Source organism: Lingula anatina, chromosome 4 (assembly GCF_051362555.1).
Source record: "Lingula anatina isolate TDL-2025a chromosome 4, LinAna3.0, whole genome shotgun sequence".
Taxonomy (NCBI): Eukaryota; Metazoa; Brachiopoda; class Lingulata; order Lingulida; family Lingulidae; genus Lingula; species Lingula anatina.
Window position 1 is genome coordinate 20,993,152 of NC_141770.1, and position 21,022 is coordinate 21,014,173.

At 38.4% G+C, this 21,022-nt stretch overlaps 2 protein-coding genes across 2 annotated transcripts in view; both read left to right on the top strand.

The window, feature by feature from the left end:
• Positions 1–380: 380 nt before the first annotated feature.
• Positions 381–6,210, top strand: LOC106159296 (uncharacterized). Its single transcript, XM_013535525.2, has 8 exons — positions 381–539; positions 1,164–1,316; positions 2,135–2,302; positions 2,664–2,881; positions 3,075–3,168; positions 3,393–3,545; positions 4,205–4,438; positions 5,083–6,210. Exons 3-8 carry the CDS (start codon positions 2,171–2,173, stop codon positions 5,302–5,304), a joined length of 1,053 nt encoding a protein of 350 aa, XP_013390979.2. The 5' UTR covers positions 381–539; positions 1,164–1,316; positions 2,135–2,170; the 3' UTR covers positions 5,305–6,210.
• Positions 6,211–9,858: 3,648 nt separating this feature from the next.
• The window catches only part of LOC106159301 (uncharacterized), a 32,625-nt gene continuing 21,461 nt past the window's right edge, over positions 9,859–21,022 (top strand). The window contains exons 1-2 of the mRNA XM_087011373.1: positions 9,859–11,273; positions 19,593–19,678. Of these exons, the coding sequence (XP_086867499.1) occupies positions 10,484–11,273; positions 19,593–19,678 (876 nt within the window). The 5' untranslated portion in view covers positions 9,859–10,483. The remainder of the gene's footprint in view (positions 11,274–19,592; positions 19,679–21,022) is intronic.

Below are 21,022 nucleotides of genomic sequence, written 5' to 3' on the forward strand. Positions count from 1 at the left end.
AAGGACTGCACATGTAACAACTCAGTTGGGCCTTTGTAACATCTTTCATTTGGATAAGAATTATTTATCGCGACACTGTGCATAATAAACCACTCTCTCTCTCTCTCTCTCCATATATATATATATATATATATATATATATATATATATATATATATATATATATATATATATATGGTCCTCAGGTATATAAATGTAGCTCTTTGATTGCACTAATAAATAAAGGTACTATTTCCATTATTAAGGCCCAAAAGTCCATCTCTTTTTTGACATAAAAGTTTTGTGTAATTAATAACATGTGACTTTCTTTTGCCATCTTTGACAAAAAATTTAAAAATGTGAAAACGATTATCCGTACTTATGTCCGTTATATTCAGATACAGAGAGCGGTATATGCCGCGCACGCATGCAGAAGACAAGTGCGTGCTGTGGGAAGCTCGCACAGCAGTTCTCCTCTCTTCGGCGACAGGGGTCACATCCATTTAAATCTGTCCAATCTCGCATTAGAGAATGGAAAAAGGGTGATTCTTCAGCCACTGGTATGTAATTATGAAAGACAAACAATTCGCATTAAACTTTGAGTAGACTTAATTAATTTTCTTGGAAATTGTGCATCTTTCCTTTATCGCCAAAGAATGCTCCATTCAAAACCGTTAAAAATTACGATCTTAAAACCCTTTTAATTTCTATCTTCTCAGGTGGGAATCACCAATATCCATCGCCACGACGAGGGTGATTAAAAAAATTTGTAGCTTTAGAACTCAAAAATTAAAACTGGGTTACAAATTATAATTCTGTAAATGGGTTGGGTATGGTATACAAACAACTCGGTGATGAGGGAATATATATATGCAATTTCTAGTACAAGAAATACTTTGTTTTATAAAGTCCTCAAGTTCATTGTGTGCCTCTGAAATAAATTATTTGTATGCTCTTCTAGTCTGTTTGCGATGCTCTGTTCACATTTTAAATGTTTCCATCCTTTGAAGCATTCCTGTCCATGTGATATCTACATGTATCTCTACGTTCAGCTTCAATTCGTATCTTAATAAAAGTAAATGTAACTATTTTAAAGAATAAAAAGGCAGGCTTTTGAAGTATCATTACAGTTAATATCTTTTCACTGACTTCGCCTGGTATTGGATTGAAAGGTAATATTTCAGAATCCCGATCGGCCAGTTGCCTTGGTTAAAGTGGCACCTAGCGTCACTCAGGCAGAACTGGACAGAGAGTTGGAGGTGCTGGGATATGCCTTTCCCTTCGGGCCCCTCGTTTCAGACGTGACCGTTGCTGGATCTATAGCGACCTCATCACACGTGAGACACATTGCTTAAATTTTTATCAAGCAACAAGAGGCTTTTGACTTTTAAAGGCAGTAGGTGCTTTTTAGAGCTTTTGCCCTTGGTCTGTTCTTCGCTTTAAGTCTTAGTTCTTAATCTTTTTGTAATTTTCCTTGTATATTAATTAAATGTTCACTTTTTCACATTTTAAACTTAAATGATTTTACATTTCCCTTTTAAGGGCTCCAACACAAACCATTCCTGATGTATATTTTATATACATATAGGCCTCCAGTGTATACCATCTGGATATATTCGTCTTATTGTTGGTTTTGAAGTATAGTAACTGCAACAGACGGATCCGGGGTTCTTTATAAGGGATCTAAGGGGTGCTCAGGGTTAAAGAATGTTTTGCCTCGACAAATACTAAATTCACCATAGTACGGGGTTTTTCACATAACTTGATCTACGAAGATTTAAGATAATTTAAGGCAGTGAAATGATACCCTTTAACTACACCGGTAAACTGTAGAATTTTGTACGCACCCTGAGTGCCAGGGCTACCTTGAAACTTTCCTCCAAGTATGCTGATAACAGAGTGGTGGGTTCAAGGACCACAAACCCAGGGTGTATGTTCGTTGATTTGTTGGGATGCTTAATCTAAAGCACAAAGATTCATCCTTTTATTTTCTAATTTAATTTTTGAAACGGAAAGGATCTTTATGAATACTTGGAAAGTGTTTCTTTTACAAATATGGAACTGATACTGAATCAAATAAGTTGTGCTGTTATTTTTTTTATTTATATTTCATAGATCAGATAGGCGAATTATTTCCAAATGCCTTTTATTTCAGTCTGCAATCTTCAATGAACCGTCGATAGGTGGCTTCATGACGGCAGCAAGATTGATTGACGGAAGGGGGAGCGTCAGACAGTTTACTGAGGACAGGACACCTGATGTTATGAAAGCATTGCGATGTAATTTAGGACTGCTGGGAATTGTATTCGAAATTGAGATAAAGGTAATTATCCAATCATATGTCAAATGCAATCTCTTTGCAATTTGATCAATAATAATAATAATAATAATAATAATTATTATTATTATTAATTGGTTAAAAATCCCACTTCGCAGGCGTTAGAACCCTAGAACCCTATTAGGGCATTAAAAAGCACAAGGAACCTTAGATTTGATTAAAAATAAACATATTATTGAAACTACGTATCAAGTTTACATGTTATAAACGTTTTCCTAAATACAGACGAAGATAGGGCCTACTTGTTGGAGCAGTGATGTTATGTAGGAGATGCAGTTCTCATTGCCACCCAATCTCATTAAAGCAAAAGACAGTCAGAAAATTCAACTCAAATTTCATTTTTTAGGTTGTTCCACTAGAAACAGTCAGCGTTCGGCGCATTTTCACTCCACTGCGTAACTTGTTCAAGGCTCACTATCTCCGAGATCTCGTGACCAGGAACTACATTGTAAATGTTCTGTATTGGGCATATAATTCATTGACAGAAGAAGAGGCCAGGTTGGTTTCGGACACAGGAAGAGTACCAAGGACATGGGACAGCGCCAACGATTTGGTTTTGTTACAGTAATGCTCCTTGTGCACTTGAACACATATGTCCATTTATGATAAAGATCATGCTGATTAAATTCATCACCTTGAAGTTGGCTAATACAGTTGCTAATATTCATTATATTAAAGTATTTAATAAGCCATAGTGATCAATGATACGCTCACTGTGAAAATCGCGTAATTTCTACATTTTTAAATCTTTTTCGAGAATAATACAGCCAAGTTTGAGTTCTGTCAACCTCAGATTTGAAGATGAAAGACCAAAATCGGCTTCAAACGTTACGATTGTTTTACTAGGGCAAGTACGTATGATTATATGTTTTTCCCATTTTAAAATGTTAAATTGAAAAAAACGAACTTAAAATTTGGCAAGATGATTGCATTATTCAGAACCTGCTTCTTGATATACACTGAAAAAATTAACTCTACGCTAATGCTTAAATGGACGAACAAATTCACTTAAAAGAAGGGTGCTTATGACCTAACAAACATACCAGAAACGAATCCTTCTGTGAATTCTTTTCAGAATAATTTCAATCAAGCACTTTCTGCGCCTGCCTTCGTTGTTTCAAACCTCAGTCAAGCCACCCACGTGCCCGCCGCCACCCTGGATAGAGCCGAGACCTCGGAATACACCATTCAGCATTCAACATTCACAGCAGATGCCAAAGTTTTGAGGGTAAAATCCAACACGGCATAACATTTTGACAATATATAAAGTAAAGCTTTGTAGATAACATACATGTACCTGTATTTCCCAATTTCAGGTATCGTATTTTTATTACAATCTGTATTGAAAAAGGTATGTATTTCTGTTTATCATGCATAATAAATATATAACATTGGAAACGCATCTACAAAGATTGACTATGGCAGATAAATGTGCCTGATTCTCCTATTTTAGTCTCTGAAGAAGACACACAAGCCGAAAGCTCGGACTCTTTTTATCTATCATATTTGATCTAAATAGACGCGTTTTCAGTGTAATCTATTTATTTGTTATACAAGAGATCAACACGGTGATTGCGATAAAGTTTATCATGCAGTTACGAAGTAAACGTATTAGTAGTGGCGGAGTGACCGTATACCCTTCATATATCTTGAATGCGCTGGTGGTATCTTTTAGATCATTGCCAAGAGTTCGATCAAACACAGCTGATGTCAATCACGAAAATACAATGTTAATAACAAGTGGACGTAAAGAAAAAAAAAAAAACGTCCAGGGCTCGCTTTATATGTAATTTAAACCTTTGCTAAGCTGCTAAATGATTTTTTCGTTCTTTTTATTAACAATGTCATCTCATTGTGTTAATTTGCTCATAAATATTTTTGTCACAGGTTCTGTCATCAATCCTAAACGAAAGGTCTTATAAGGAGGGCATTCAGCCTTTAGAACTGGGGCTGTTCAGATGGTTCGCTGGTACGGATTGCCTCCTCTGTGCGGGCTCAATGCCAGTAGGGCGGAATCGACACGATAACACCAAGGATCTCGGCCACTTCGCCTCTTTTGATCTACACAAACAAGTAAATTCAAGGCAGGACCTCACACGCACGAGGGCTTTCCAATCCGCGGTATGCATATAAAAAGCTCATTTACTCTACACGTTTTGAATTTTGATGATGCAGGTAAAAGTAAACGTGGATGTGAAATTAGTTGTGTTTATTCAGTATTACACCCACACCCTTTAATTGAGATAGCACCTTCAATATACATGCATAATAAGTACTACCTCAAAATTAATTAACTGACATCTGGTGTTTGCACGACGATATTATTGTGGACAAACTTGTCACCGACTGGGGCAGGTTTCACAACAGGACCTAATATGAAAAGTTACTCAGAACATTTGATCTATTTAAGTTCTGGGGGATGGTGCAGTAGTCCACTAAGATTGATAAAATGTTTTTTTTATATAATGATAAAATGTTGGGTCTTCTTTCTTGTTACAGCTGTAAAACAGACGCAATATTTTATTTAATAAGACTAATGCTGTATACTGGGCAGTCTAAATTTTGTGGTCTATTTTTAAAAAGTTCTATTGAGAAACAGGCTACTGGACAGAACGCTGCACAGTCAGGTAATTTAATAACGTATAAATAATATAACTTCGAATATGAGAACACCTTCATCCTGGGTATTGATACTTGTCAACATATTAAAAAGGCGTCATAGAAAAAGTACCTATTATTATTATTTTTCTTTTTTTAACTTCCAGGTTATACAAGAATGGGACAAAATCGGTAACTTGGGGCGTCCTCACTGGGGTAAAGTTCACCAGGTGTTTCCAAACCTGAAACAGCGGATTAAGCTCAGCTACGGTCTCGACTTGGACATATTCAAAACCATCCGAGAATCACTTGATGCCGACGGAGTTTTCACTAATGCTTTCTTAAGAAATTTGCTTGATATTAAACGTAAAATCTATTATATTGATTAGACATTCACCACGTGCCATATTGTAATGGGTTATGTAGGACCTACGATTATTCTTCTCACCTTCATTATGGTTATTTGCACCCAAAAAGGAAGGCTAGAGGTAGCATATAACTGTATAAACACCTTGCTAAAAGTTGCACCATTCGAGCATTTTTCCAGGGATTCCTCTTTTAATCCTTTGGTATCACGCAGTTATTGGCTTCATAATGGCGCAGTGGACACTTGGCTAGATATCAGATCATTTCTTTTTTTATTTTTTGATAGGGATGGGTTGTTGTTTCGTCTGATCTCTTATGTAGGATTGCCTGTAAATATATTTCACGTTTAAATGTGTTAAGCTTGCTTGATAAAGAAATTTTTGAATAAATGCCACTTCGTTTGCGCTCATGTGTACAGTCAGAGAACGGATGTACACATTTACGAAATGCGGTAGGTGCTCTCTCTCTTTCTCTCTCTCTCTCCCTCTCTCTCTCCAGAGAGACGCACGAAATTAAGAGCATCTGTAGGTTTCCACTTCAAACAAATTACTGCTTAATTGTCTAACTTAAAAAAGGGACTTGGCGATGCCACATCTGCGCGCAATCGTATTGTTTAATTGTTAGCATAGATAATTAGTCTGGGGAAATTAATCTCTTTTATTTCGCACATGCAAAAACGTCTTTTGTCTAATTAACAAATGCTGTATGTTGACGTCCCCAATCCCAAGACAAATGAAAACAAATGGTGACATGGTGTCAGTATTACAAATTCATTGGCATAATAATTAAATAATTGATGAATTAATTGATTTCCAAACGTGCCAGATATCTTTGGACCCAATCAAACTCAAACTCTGGAAAGGTGTCATTTTCAATGAAGCTCGATGTGGCAATTTACAATTACACTGTTCTTCAGAATTGAAATCTGACACGTTATAAATAAATGTTTTTAGCACGTGTAATGCGTTTTTACGTTCGTGCATATAATTAGGTTAAAAGTAACAATGTTATGTCAATGGAAATTCATCGTGCGAATCAATACGGTTGACATTAGTCAAACAGAGGTAATTAATGGTGTTGTATTTTAACTTATTGTAATGAAGGCTTGTTTAGGGACGTTGTGCCTCTCGGTCGATATATGCATATGAGGATGGAACAGACAAACTTAATTCATATCCTCAAAACATTGACCGAAAGGCAAAAGATAATTGATTGTGTGAGTACTTTTGTGCATAAGTACGCCGTCTTCCCTAAGACGTAAATTAACGGCGAGGCCTTCCTATAAAAGGTGCATATTTTGTGCTACTTGTCACAACGAAAATGAATAGGGTCGAAGAGTACACCGATAAAGTAGAATAACATTTTCTCCTATTTAAGACATCGTGATATTCTCTTCCGAGGGGCAGCTTTTTAAGAGCAGTATTGTCGTAGTGTAATAATGTGTACCTATATATATATATCACACAAACACCCATCCTGATACACTGACAAGTTCAGGGAATTTCTAAGAGGGGGTGGGGTGGGGTGGGGGGCAAGAATTATAAGCAAATATAGTACACGAGGATGGTTTTACTATTACATGTAAGGTAAAAGGATATATTATTTGCTTAATTTTGCCTCTCCTCGCTCTCTTCCTACTGTTTTAAAGTAGAGTGAATGGAGAGGAGGAGTATCCGAGAAACTATCAAGGTGTGGGGGGGGGGGGGGCGGATGAACGTGCTCGATGCCCCCAAGATCCCCAGTAGCTGATGTTAAGTAATCATTTATGTTGATCGACGCAATATCACACCTTAGTCTAAGTCTACAATGTTATTACGTGAATGAAGGCTGTGTCCGACTTTTTTTTCATCATCAACACATGTTCTTACAAACCGCACTTCTCACAGATTACGCGTAGAAACAAATCGATACACTTTCAATAAGAACACATGCATAATTTAATAATGCACAAATGAATAAGATAAACACTAGGTCCTTCGGGGCAATGACAAGAACCTGAATAACTGTCTGGAGAGATTAATACAACGGAACAATGCCCCACAGACAGGTGCTTTTTTGTGAGAATTTATTGTCCGTGGATATTAAGACTCTTATTAATGCAATTTCACCATGGATACGAACTTGGTTTATCTTTAGGTTATTCACCTGTTTTTTAATGTGTGTATGTGTGTGTGTGTGTGTGCGCGCGCGCGTGTGTGTGTGTGAGAGAGAGAGGCTGAATCTTATCTTTGTTCGAAAAGTTAGTTTGTGTGAATACCGAACCACGTGATACTGTACATCATCTTACGCCCCGCTCGTAAATAACACATAGGCCTATAAGACGTTTATAAGACGACCACAAAGATTCACTTGATTTCGGAACCCATATACATGTACATATAGTCATCCTGAGTCTTTTTATTGTCATGGATTGTCTCCATGTTAGCTATTGGGCATGCATGTATTTCCACTACATCTACAGTGTACATGTACATACATGTATAATGAAAAACAATAAAAACAATAATATAGATTTTTTTGAAATGTCACATACAATTATCCTTTGTTTTTTATGAGTCCGTGTATCCAAGTCAGCTTAGAGGGATATTTTGGTATACCTCATACACGAAAGTCAAATGAAAAACTGACAAACACTTGTTGATGCATATCTATTACGAACACGTTATATTGCAACTATTAATCAATAAAACAAACTTATTCTAATACAATTTTGTGCAATACATGACCTATCAAACCCAGATCACTGGCCATGTACATGTAAAAGTCACTGCCAATTCTTAGTAATATGTTATAACGATTCAAATGACCTTCATTACCAGAGATATGGTTTACATAATGGCCACCAGGTGGCGCAGGAACATGAGGCGTGGAAAAGACAGCCAAAAGACTCCGTTTTCTGATATGTTCAGTATAGTTGGCAGTCTGTATTGAGCAATATCCCCGTTGTAAGTTGGAATGGTCTGATAAAGAAGAACTGTCTAATTTGAATCCACCATTAAAGGTAATTAAGACTGAATAGCCTCTCCTTTTATAACCAATTTATTTATTTATTCGTTTATATATTTGTTCTTCTAACTTCTTCTGATTATTATTATTATTATTAACCACTTACATCTCCACTCCTCACCGTGTCCAGTGTCCATGGGTACATGCAGTCGCATCATTAAACAAGGGGTCATATCTTAATCTTAAATATTCATTTAGATTGTTTAAGCTTAGGGGTATGCAGCACTAAGCAAAGTTTCGACTAGTGACGTGCAGTTTTTTTTTTATATATTAATGAAAGTGTTTACGCTTATACATGTAGATGAAACTGGTTACAAAGCAGCTTACTCGATAGATAGATAGATAGATAGATAGATGTCTTATTTATTCTGAATAGTGAGCAGAAGCACAAGAAATAAAACAGCATTTTTTTTTCTTTTTCACAATATCAGCAGGTCAAGCCATCAAAATTGAATCACGCATGTATAACTTACACGTACTGCTACGAATAGTGATATGCAGCTATTTTAGTTACTGACTTTCGTAAAAGTAGAATGTAAATTACTCTGATATATTGTGCTCATTTTAACTCGATGTCTTCAAACGGTCTTGGGTATACTGCAGTGTTTTATTTGGTACTAGTATCTTGCTTAGATCTAAATTTAGCGATCGGTAAACCGCAATTGCTTTCGATGACAATGCAAATCAAACGAGGGTTTTAACTCAAGTGACGAGAGGGATTAAGCGCTTCAAACGACTCTTTAAAATAATGTGTCAAATGTCAGTGTATTGATTCATCCTGATCGTTGCCATTGTTATATATACAGGTGTATGAAACGGCTGAGATATAATCAGACGCTTACAGATTTTCTCCGGCTCTCCAACCGGTCTTAATTTACTGGATAATGGTATCTCCATGTAGACTAGAAATACACATTCACTGGTTTCCATCTTAATCCCGGGGCTCCAGAGCTCCTTATAAACACCAGTGTTTGGATATCGTGCGAATCTCACATAAGATGACCTGACAGTTGGGTTTAATATCGACTCGCTCATTTCAGATCCGAAAAAAAATCTATGACCAGCCCATTTATATTAAACACACGCCGGTATATTTTACTGGCGTTTTAAGGTTATTTAACCTAATTAATAATTTACAGAGTTCTGCTGTCTATTCTCGGAAAGCACCCGCTTATATTATGACGGTTTAATAACCATGCGTGAGAGTTCGTTAAGGTAGACCGTCTGTTTACATTTAACTGGTTAGGTTTTAAGACGAACAAGCGGCTCAATTGCGCAGTTCTGTCTCGAAATATCGGTAGGCATGGTTGAGGCTCTCACATGAGAGAGCTGTTCTTGGTTGGCCGATCTTTCTTCAATATGTAGTTATATAAATACCTGGGCGATTGCGGGTGAGATAAACGCGTTTCGCAGCGTGAATTACGGTCATTTCGAACTGGCGTGCGTTGCTTTTAATAATCCAATAATGCGGCCAATGTGCGTGTATGCTGTGCTACATGTACGTGAGACTTGGATGGTAGTGTTGGTTCCGCAGCCCCTCGAGGTCGGAGGTGACGTATAAATACCACGTCATCCAGGCATCTATCGCGCATATTACTCATTGCTTCGGAGCTTCGGGAGAGATAGACGTGCTGCCGACCTCTGAGAAATTTGAAGTCGGTCCCGCGGAGTTTACGATCAGAAACGGGACGAATGCCGGGGAGATGATAAGTCAAACGTAATCGCAGTAATTTAGCTAATGTCATAAGTCGAGCGGAAAAAATCGGCTCGATATATCTTGGAGTAGTAGGTGAACTTTTGCACGACGGTATTGCTATAATTTCCTGCCGGGTTTCAGTGGTTGTTGGCGAAACTTGTCAGTGTGTGGCTCGCTAATACGTGCGACAGTGATCGATTTTCAAAAGTCCAATCATCTTGCCTCTCGTGGACTCGTGCTTCAAGGCAATAACACGCGCTGCAGCACGGGACTTGTATCACTTGAGGATCAGCAGCTCTATCTGACGGAGTTGGCGGAAATTGATGACACAAAGAGAGAGATAGACAGACAGAGAGAGAAAGAGATAGAAAACGCCTTGTGTGTTTTGATATCGCAGGAATGGGAGGATGCCATTAAAATGACAACAGCTTGAGTCTGTAATATTCAGATTGTGTTTTGTAATACATATTTACATCAGAAAATAACTGTTTAACGTAGAAATGACAAGGGAGAACGGCAAGGTGATGACTGCGGACCCGCCACAAATTGAAATGGACGTGGAGGCCAACTCCAACTCTCCGGACTGCGGTCCGACCGACTTCAGCAAGTTGTTTGAACAGGCGGCAAAGCTGCAAGTGCAGGACCAGCTTTTATCGGTCTCGACCGATGCTCAACGGCCCGCGGTGTCAGCACCAACTTCGAGGCAAGGGTCTGTGAAAAGGTCAGGTTCCGTGAAAAGATCAGGCTCGGTGAAACGCTCCGGTTCCGTGCGGAGGAGCGTGAAGCCCAAGGCAAGCGACGGAGAATCCTTCAACGCGGCTCGGACTAGAACGAATAGCTTACCGATGCTGGTGTTCCCGGACTCGGACGATAAACGAGGGAGTGCCCACAAGATGCCCGGGGACGACAGCGACCAGGACGGGGATTGTATACGCGTCAGGGAGTTTCACCTCTCGCCGAAAGGCGGAATCACGCATAGGGGAGATTCGTTTCGCAGAAAGGGCAGGAGTAACGTTAGTGTGAATTCCATAAACTCCGCCAAAGGAGCTACGGGCGGTGTCCAGCAGGACGCCTCGGGGGGACAAGGGACAACGTTACTGGGGAGGGAGGGGAGTATCCATTCGCATACTAGTGCTAAGAAACACGCACCTGCCCCGGAGGAGGGAGACGACGGGGAAGGGCTGAAAAAGTACAGAGTGTTCATGCTGGGAGCACATGGGTCTGGCAGGAGGGCAATAACACAACAGTTTACCACGTGCGAATACCTGGATACTTTTAACACCTCAGAAGGTAAGGAATGCATGGAGCTCTGGTTAAAACTCCTGATTGTAGTCTGTGGACAAAACAATGCGTATGGCTGTAACATATCATATCATATGCAAAGTTGCGCGTACATGTGTGTGTGTGTGTGTGTGTGTGTGTGTGTGTGTGTGTGTGTGAGAGAGAGAGAGAGAGAGAGAGAGAGAGAGAGAGAGAGAGAGATTTTGTATGTTATGCATTTTGAAAAGAAGTAGGGCCTATCCACAAACAATTTATCCGGTCCTCTACATTTATTGTGTCGTCTACAGCCATTTAACCTGTTACACAACCCCTGGCCTATATGACACCCATTGGGTATTCACTGGGATGGGTGACTACACATGTAATGAACTGTACTTCCAGGGGAAATTTCTCAGCGGTGTCAGTGAAAACGATTTCTTGTTCTTATGTTGCAATGGGGTGAAAATTAGACAATGGTTTATTGTGTGGGAGAACAGAGTGGTTTAGCTGAAATTTGATGACCCGACAATCTCCCTGACAAAAAGTTACAGCTCACATGTTGTACTTATGAAACTGTAATATATTATATCTTCTGAACTTGACCATGGACCTTTAAACTGGAACGTACAGCTTTAGAAGCACGCTTACACGTTGCATAAAAATGTATATTCATATATATGTATATGTATATGTATATGTATATGGAACCCCACATAACATGGCTAAATGCAATGCTATCCGTCCATAAAGAATTAAAATATAAATTCGGTTCCAGCACGTTAAAAGGCTAATGAAGGAAAAAGTCACAGCAATTCCACCCAAATCTTGGCTTAATTTGCTTAAGCAATGTCAAAAGTTCGATACCAAAATGTGCTGAGACGCGACCATCAATTTTCCTTCGCTTAAATGTGCTATGAACGGCACTTAACTCCACAAAGATACTCCATCAGTCAGAATATCCCCAGACAGATAGCATTTCTATTAGTCTAATAGGCCAGTCTTCCCTCCCCCCCCCAACCCGTAACCCCGCCTACGCGCACTTTGTGCACTCACGGCAACTCCCACGCGGAAATCTCCACGCACAAACGCCCCACTCGAGACTAAACAGCACCTGTCATTCTGGAAGCTTAGAGCATGATCGTTTCCTTGAATCAATTTTATACCATTCTGGGTGATAAAAGCTGTCTGAGACGCCATTTATCATGGATTGTCCATGTCCAAGTACGAGTAAATCCCCAGCTCTCTTTGATCTTACAAACGAAATACACAGTTGCAGCGCATTCATTTAGCCTCACACTGGTTTCAGTCTTATTTCACCATGTCAATGCAACCTTTTGGAACCGAATTAATACAGATAGCATTTTATATAATTTATTTGAACAGAATACGCCTACAGTACCTTAAGATTGATTTCATTTTTGCTCTGGAAGCGAACTGATACTCTATATAATTCATATTAATTCAGGACATTGAAACAGTGTATAGAAGTAGAACTGGAACTGTATATATCTTTTCTTATGATTGTAACCCGATATAAAATAGCAGGTGTAAAACCATCTGAATGAAATGTGCTAAAAAGCTAACAGAACTGTACTCAGTGGAAAATTATTTTAGACTTTGTGCAAAGATTTGATACAGAGAGCGACTTCCTCTGGACGGAAGATATCTCTACAACATATGATAATTTATTCGACAATAATTGTATTGTTAGACAGGATTTACCACGACTCCACTATTAGAGGTGTAGGAAGGCAGTTAATTATAGCTTATTACAGTGCGACTGCAGGTGCAGGTGTGTATATATCTTATATATATATTACCCCATATGGGTTTTACAGTGCTGAACAGAAATGTAAAATGCACGATGCACCAAAGCCCCACTGAAATCTGATAAGTGTAGCTATACATATGGTTGTCACTGTACTTAATTCCGATGTTTAGCTTGTAAAATTCGGGGAAATAGAAGGGAACTTGTCTCTAGACTGCATATGATCTTGTCATAGGGCACACCAGAATAGAACATTCAGATTTCATCTCCAAGAAGAAGAACCTACCTTTAACCCCACAAGCACAGAAATAGGGTATAACTATGAACGTGTTTATGTGGCTTTCGGAATGGTGAAATAAAGATTTTTTACAGCTGTTAAAACAATTTTAAACAAAACGTAAAGAAAGGTAGAGGGAACAATGAGAGGTCACCGTACTAGAAATAATCGATCTTGTGAATTCTTCAAAATCTTTTTAGGAGTGTTTTCATTTCATTTCACCGTTTTTTGAAGGCCTCCGACGTCAACCTTTTTTTTTGTGCTAGCTGAATATGGACCTAGTTGGTCCAAGGGCTGCGTCATAGAGCTGCTTCACCCATACGTTACCCCCATACAGATACACGCACTGATGCACGTACGCACACACAGGAGCTTGCTTGCTCTCTCTCTCTCTCTCTCTCTCTCTCTCTCTCTCTCTCTCTGGCACACACTTAACAAACACGTGCTAATACAACATACATGGAACTTGTATTGGGATCAATTATTGTAATTCGACTCAAAGGGGCGCGGAATGTGGAAAGCCCAAGTAACCTCAAGGTATTGCCATTCTCTTGGGAAAAACGGTTTGGCCGTGTTCTAGGAAACAACCGCGGTCAACCACACCGGCGTCAGGCCATTGTTCATGGCACTTGCATTAAGATGTGTCAAATGAACCGGTGTAAACCAATTATCTGTCACAGTTCGGTTGCATTTAACTCTTTATCAGGGGGCATTAACGTAAAACTCCTGTTTTATTCTATTGCTTATCCTGCAACTGACAAAACAAAAAAGAAAGCCTGAAGGAAATGCTTATCAATGGTCATACTGATATCGGCAATATTGTTTGATGACGCTGCTTTGTTTGCCAAACACTCTGGCAGCGATCTATATATGCACAACTACATAGGTAGCGTGAGAGTGATTTGGTGAACGCGCGAGCGTGCACACACACACACACACACACACACACACACACACACACAGAGAGAGAGAGAGAGAGAGAGAGAGAGAGATTACTGTTTAACATAGTACATTAAGAATGGTTTCGTAAATATAATAAGAATAACAAAATATAAATTTACACCATACTGCCGTTTCGCCACGCATATCGGCTACTAGAATCTACAAGTAATATGCCGCATCAATAATATATATATATATATATATATATATATATATATATATATATATATGCGATAAAATTGTGTGCAATATAAATATGTCGACAGGTGTTTGCGGCGATATTTGCACAGCATATTGCCCATGTTAGAATAACCTTGAAGAATGAAGAACATGTATAGTAGGCCCTGGCTGCAATATGCTTTATGCCAAAATCCAGTAAGCTGAGATGGGCATAATAAAAGTGAAATCATAGATAAGCAAATGTGGATCCGTACTTGGACGAGCTTTCCCTTACAATCATACTTATGACACCTTATCAGCCTTATCCAGGTTGAGAAAAAATTCTCGGGGGAGGGAAAAGCTGTTGAAATCTTATTTAACGTGCAAACAGGTTTTTTTTTTATATATACCGACTGTAGTAGCAGTCTGATTGAAAGAAAAGTAAGAAGCTTCTGATAGATTGAAAGAAAGGAAAAGGGTAGCATTTTGTATAAATCCCCCAAAATCTTTTTAAAAGCGAAACTTAAAAAATTGCGGTCCAATTCAAATCAATAATGAAGTCGGACCGGTATGACTATTATGAGATTCCGGTGTGACCGTTAGTCCTGCACCCTCAGTTTCAGAAACCAGGGTCCACATCAAAAACAGGTTCCCCTCCGATAGATCGTGAAACGGAGACTCCTGGTGTAATATAAACTAATGATCCCAGGACCGTCAGGACCCTGAGATTCAAAACATAGCGTCCTGAGACCCCTCCTAGTTTTAATAATGGTATTCCGACAGACTGTTCGTTATAAAAATGTTGGTCTGCCGGAAATGGCGAGGCTCTCTGTCACGTCACACCAGCAATTTTGATGAAATCCGGGTTTTCACATTTGCCTCCAAATATTTACTTCCGCAAAGGAGGTTTCGTTTTCCCTTCCCTTGGTCTGTGTTCGTCACCAGCCATACGTAAAAAATTAACTTTTAAAATATCTCAGCAAGTGGTCAAACTCAAAAAGTGATCATATTTTGCTTGTGATCCCGATCACCATCTGATCATAAAACCAGGAATTTTTGAAAAGATAATTTACGATTGCCAGCTTGCCTATGACTCCACAAATAATTCATTTATTAATTGTAATTGAGAATTAAGTTAATTATTTAGCTGATTTATGAATAATTTATAATAATGAGAATTAAATTGGCTTGGCGGAGACCTGGTCTCTTTGCGTGCTTTTCTAGTTACGGACTGCATTAAGCATAGACTACGGAACATAAAACAAGGCAGTTGCCAAACTGAGCTCCCAATCAAGATATGAGAACCACCACGAATACAGAAAGATCCCGTCGTATACTTTCCATGGTATAAATCGCCATCATCACCCAGACCTTGAAATTGTCAGTGATGGCCGGGTGTTAGCTTATACGATGCAGTTTTGATGAGGCGATATTTTCCTAAACCGTCATCAATCATGTCGTGGGAAATAATTGAAAGATATTTCAGGGAGGGCAGTCAGCATGCATCCCGAATATTCTTTACATTGAGACTGTTTAAGGCATGCAATACGCGTTACGCCTTTATATTGCAAGGTATACCTTATCCAAAATTGCTAAGAAATTTTTACCTGTAAACCCATTTTGAAATTTTGGACCTCTTTATTTCTAACTTGTACCGATAGAGTGAAACTCGCCAGTTTCCATCTCTATTGCAAGAGGATTCTTCACCATACCTCAGAAATTAGAAACCAAGAACTCAGAACCAGGTGTTTAGATTGAAATTTAATCAACGGGTTAAGACATGGTGCACCTTGGTGATTAAGAGGAAAATGTTGAAAATTCCAGGAAAAAATAATTCTGTGCTTTATATTTTAATACCAAAGTGTTCCTGCGTGCATTTAAAGAATGGCATGATCTGCGGTAACATTCTATTATGCAATGGTGACTCAAACTCAGACATTGCGTTGCTCCAATATAAGTTATTCTTATAGTTGAAATCAAAGCTTTAATTTTATAGATCAGTAGAGAAGTTCAGGTCATCGTTTTGCAGCAATGTCGTCGATTGGCAGAACAAAATATGCCTTGGTATGTTTTGACCCGTTCGATATTGTTCCAAGAAGTACCTGCGTGAGAGAGCAGACGTGGATCGTATTGGAATTGTATTATTTCTTTTTAACAGACACGATAAAACCTCAAAGTCAGAAGCAGTGTCCGATTAGAAATAAAAAAACTAATTTCCCGAATATCACTTTTGCGTACAATATCATTAAGTCCTCTCTTTTTCGAGGATTGTATTTCTCTAGGTAAGATCTCTTCAGTTGCAGTTACACTGAAACGCTCTAATTCATGCTTTTTATATACAGTTTACATGTATTTTATTTCTTTATGTGTGTTAATGTATATTACACGCGTGTATTTTTTTCTGATTGAAGTATGCAAGTAATTGAATAAGTTATCGCTTACAAACAATGTTTCTGGATGAAATAGAAAACACATGTTAGGAATTTGACAGTTGGAATAAATGATGATAATGCAAGTTCCATGCAAGGAGGAGAAATTCAATGCCAATTAGAACATCGGCCACAGAAAGCATTAAGTGACTGTCGTACATATACCAAGTGACACCCACAGGGGAGCTGGCTATTAAACGACAGGATGCGATTGAGATATAAACGATCCCGTCTTGAGATATGACTGAGTGCGTAATTCTCACGCAACCAGTAAGGTCAAGCTTAAAATCGGTACAGAACATCGATTTCATTGATCGTGGTAGATTGTTAAATTATGGTTAGTTTTCGCTGGCACAATGGGGTATCCATTTATTTATTTGATTATGTTTGTTCCTTTTTATTGAGTTACTACATTCATTATCCATTTGTCAACCAATCAAATTTATTTTTCTATTAAAAATACATAATGGGGTTTATATCTATTTGGTTCTTTACTAAATTTATTTAACTACTTCATTAATTATTTATTTGTCTCTTAACCAATCCATGAAATTCATTTATAACCAACACACAGTCAAAAAACATGTATATCGAGTTTATTTGAAATTATAATGTAGTTTTATCATCACACATGAAAAGTGGCCCTATGATATGGTATCTTGAGAGATTTTACATGTGCAGGATGGTGTGAAGGTTTTAACGTAGCCGTACGGAGCGCCTGACGCGGTCATTATCAGCCATAAAGATACCAAAATGGTACAATGGACCTATGCATAACCATCTCAACATATAACCGTTCTGTCTTGAGACTGTAACTAGAATGTACGTGAGCATTCTATGTTTACAGAAGAACCACTACTATAGCCCGAACATTGGTCTAAAATTTTTTGGGCCAAAATCTTGGTAATGTTTGGCCGAAGATATATCAACAGTAGCCAAATGAAATGAAATGTTGCGGCTATTTAACGAAAGGCATTTCTGATTTTTCATGCAAATGATCTAATTGGATTTTATGTTTTTTTCATGTTGTCGAGCAAAAATTTGGTCTAATCGTTCAGACAACTTTTCGGGCTAAGTGTCTGAATCCGGGCTGAGGTCATCCACACGTCATTCAACTGCATTGTAACTTATTTATATGTCTGAAGTCCACAATTACTTTTACTTTGCGACTCTTTACACCACATAACACATCAGTGCTGAAATCGTATGAACTTCGACCCCTCATACGTATGTTATATAACTCGAAGCCAAGACACCTATTATCTCTCATTTCGTTTTTTTTAAATACAACCATGATTCTAGTTCTTACCTATGATTATGTTGGGAAGTTAGCCAATGCCAAATCTTGGCAACGCCCAGCCCAACCCTAATACATGTTAATTGCGGTATTACCTAGAGAACGGATTCGTTGAAGCATAATGCCAGATTCCGGCAATTTATACTCTGGCAATTACCTGGACATTAAGGAACGGCGGGCGGTGAACCTTGGTAAAGATTAAGCTTTCACCGTTGCTTTGAACCGCTTTCATTGATGTTTGCTTCAAACTATCAACTTCCTTAAAGCTTAACAATGTTGTTGTCAGCTTCGTCGCTTGCAAGGGACTAATTGGTAGATTCATTTTCCAAGGTCTGATGCACAGGATCCGGTCCTTTAAAGTCGTCTACTTTGAAGTGTTACTCACTTCGCCGTGCACAATTGAACATAGCGGGAATGATTTTTTGTAAGTGTCCAGTGACAAAATAAAAAACGCAAGTGGATTCGCCACAAAACGCCTTTGTCTCGAAAAAAAAGTGAGACCGTTTGTGCCATCTTTCAACTGTGCTTTAATGGCATTTGTATCTTGGACTAGCATTCGCCTTAGACATAACCAATGTTCCGATTTGGAAATATCATGGACATTTTGTATAAATTGAACATATACTTGAAATCAAATGGCAAAAAAGTACATATATCTGGTGTATTGGTCATTATGTGTCTCACCTTGGCAGCTATTTTGTGATATATTCCCCACTAAAAGCCATATATATATATATATATGGGTGATGCCCGCCAACATAAAGTTAGTTCTTCTTGGACTTGCTGAATCTCTTATATGTATACCATGTTATATCATTTCTGTTACCCATACATTATTGAATCGTCGCTGTTTTTTTTTTGTGTGTTTACATAACCTGGGCAATGGAAAGGCAAGACGCCAAATAAAACCAGCATCCACTGATTATATAAGACTCTTTGGGATCCACAATAATGAGAATGGGTTTAAACACCACGTTGTTGCCCATTTATTCCCCATTTTGACACTCATCCCCTCGTAACGTTAAGTATGTTGGTCTTATAATCTGACGTGTAATCCAGAAGCAGAAGCGATCATGATATTTGCACCTAACTGCACAGTTAACTGTAGATTACGGACTAAATAATTGCAGTAACGTTACCAAATGGAGCTATTTTGGTAATCGAGAGATGCAATTACTGTTGGTGGAATCGGTTCGGAAGGTCTTAGATGATTTCGTGTTGCGCGATGATGTTCCCGGGTTGTTCCCACATGGGAGTTTCACTCATCTGTGTAGTTCATGAATGCACAAATGAAGTTTCGTTGGTAATGAAACCGGTCGGTGGGACTTTACATTGAAATTAAGCTTTATTTTAGCTTAAACAAAGACTATCTGCCTGTTTTATTTATTTTGGGTGGCTGTTCGGTTTGAGAGAGAGAGAGAGAGAGAGAGAGAGAGAGAGAGCGACATTATTTTTCATAAATTATTATCTCTTGCAGATGATACTCGCCATGAAATCCGCCTGTCAGTTGCTCTGGATGGAGAAGAATCGGAATTAAACTTCGTCTGCCCGCCACCCGACCATGTAAGTCACCAACACATTTTTTGAATTGTTGACAAAATCATATGTGGAGTGCTATCTTTAGAATAAAAGAACACAATGAACTTGTTTTAAGTTAGACAGGAAGGCGTCAGCGATGATGCATTTCAGTTACTGATTAAGCACTGCTTATCTAAAAAAAGTCTAAAAAAAGAACTGAACCCAAATTCAGGGACATCTTGAGGCGCTTCTAAGTGAAACCATCTGACAATGTCACGCTCTATTGCAACGCCTAAGCAGCATTCAGTAAATATTTCTTAATGACTCAGGTAGTATATGTTAGCTTGTCTATGATAATATATTTGAAAAAGGCTTTAGGATGCTTCAAATGCCGGTCGTATTTTTTTATGAATGCTGAATGCACCTAGCTGAAAAAATCTCATGTACGACAAATATCTATAAAATGACTAAAACAATTAAGATTGACCCGTATCCCCGGCAGCATTGCTGAGATTGCAGATGAAATTTAATATTGGCTTTAATATTCTTAGAGCGCAGTGGAAGGCTTCAGTAAAGAAGTGTTTAAAATGCCCATACCGCCTCATATGAAGTGAAATTTAGCCGTGCCATCGACAAACACCACTTAAGCTGAAACATGTTTTAGTTTTACTGCAGAAAGTCTGGAAAGTTAACGGTTTCATTGCAATTTTGAAATTCACCAGATCTGAAAGATATTTTGATGGTTGTTTGGAACATGGCGGGTTCATGGCTGGTTCATGCAATCATAAAGTTTTCTTCCTGCTGTCAACAGAGAGGCGATCTTACTTAAAACCATGTTAAATGCATCCGAATAGAAGTACACTATACTCGTTCTTTACAGATGTATTGCAATGGTTTCAACCGATAAAAACGACAATGGCCTGGTTTTATAGCCGATAAGATAAGTCACGAGAAACGACCATGTACGCCAAGCTGATCGCTGGCAATTAATTGCTTACTATTAAATTAGATATATTACGGTATGCTTACTGTGTTTAAGAACAAACCACAACCAGTGTATTGGAAATCAAGACATTGCTTCTTGCACAATATATCTTTCCAGTCATGCTTTCTCAACGATATATATTTTATTGAACATCATTCTATAACTCGATAAGTATTCATAATCACTGCTTCTGTGGCAGCACTGTCAAATTATTGGTTTAAATATCGTGCAATCGAAGGCAATCACTCGCATGGGAATAAAGAGCAATCATATTATGTATTGTTCTAAATGTTTGCCAGGGTTTTTCTTCATAATTTGCTCTTCTTCTTCTGGGCAGGAAAGTGCATTCAGTGAATATGCTTGGTTTTGAGACGAAAAGAAATATTGATTTGCATTGTTTTTCA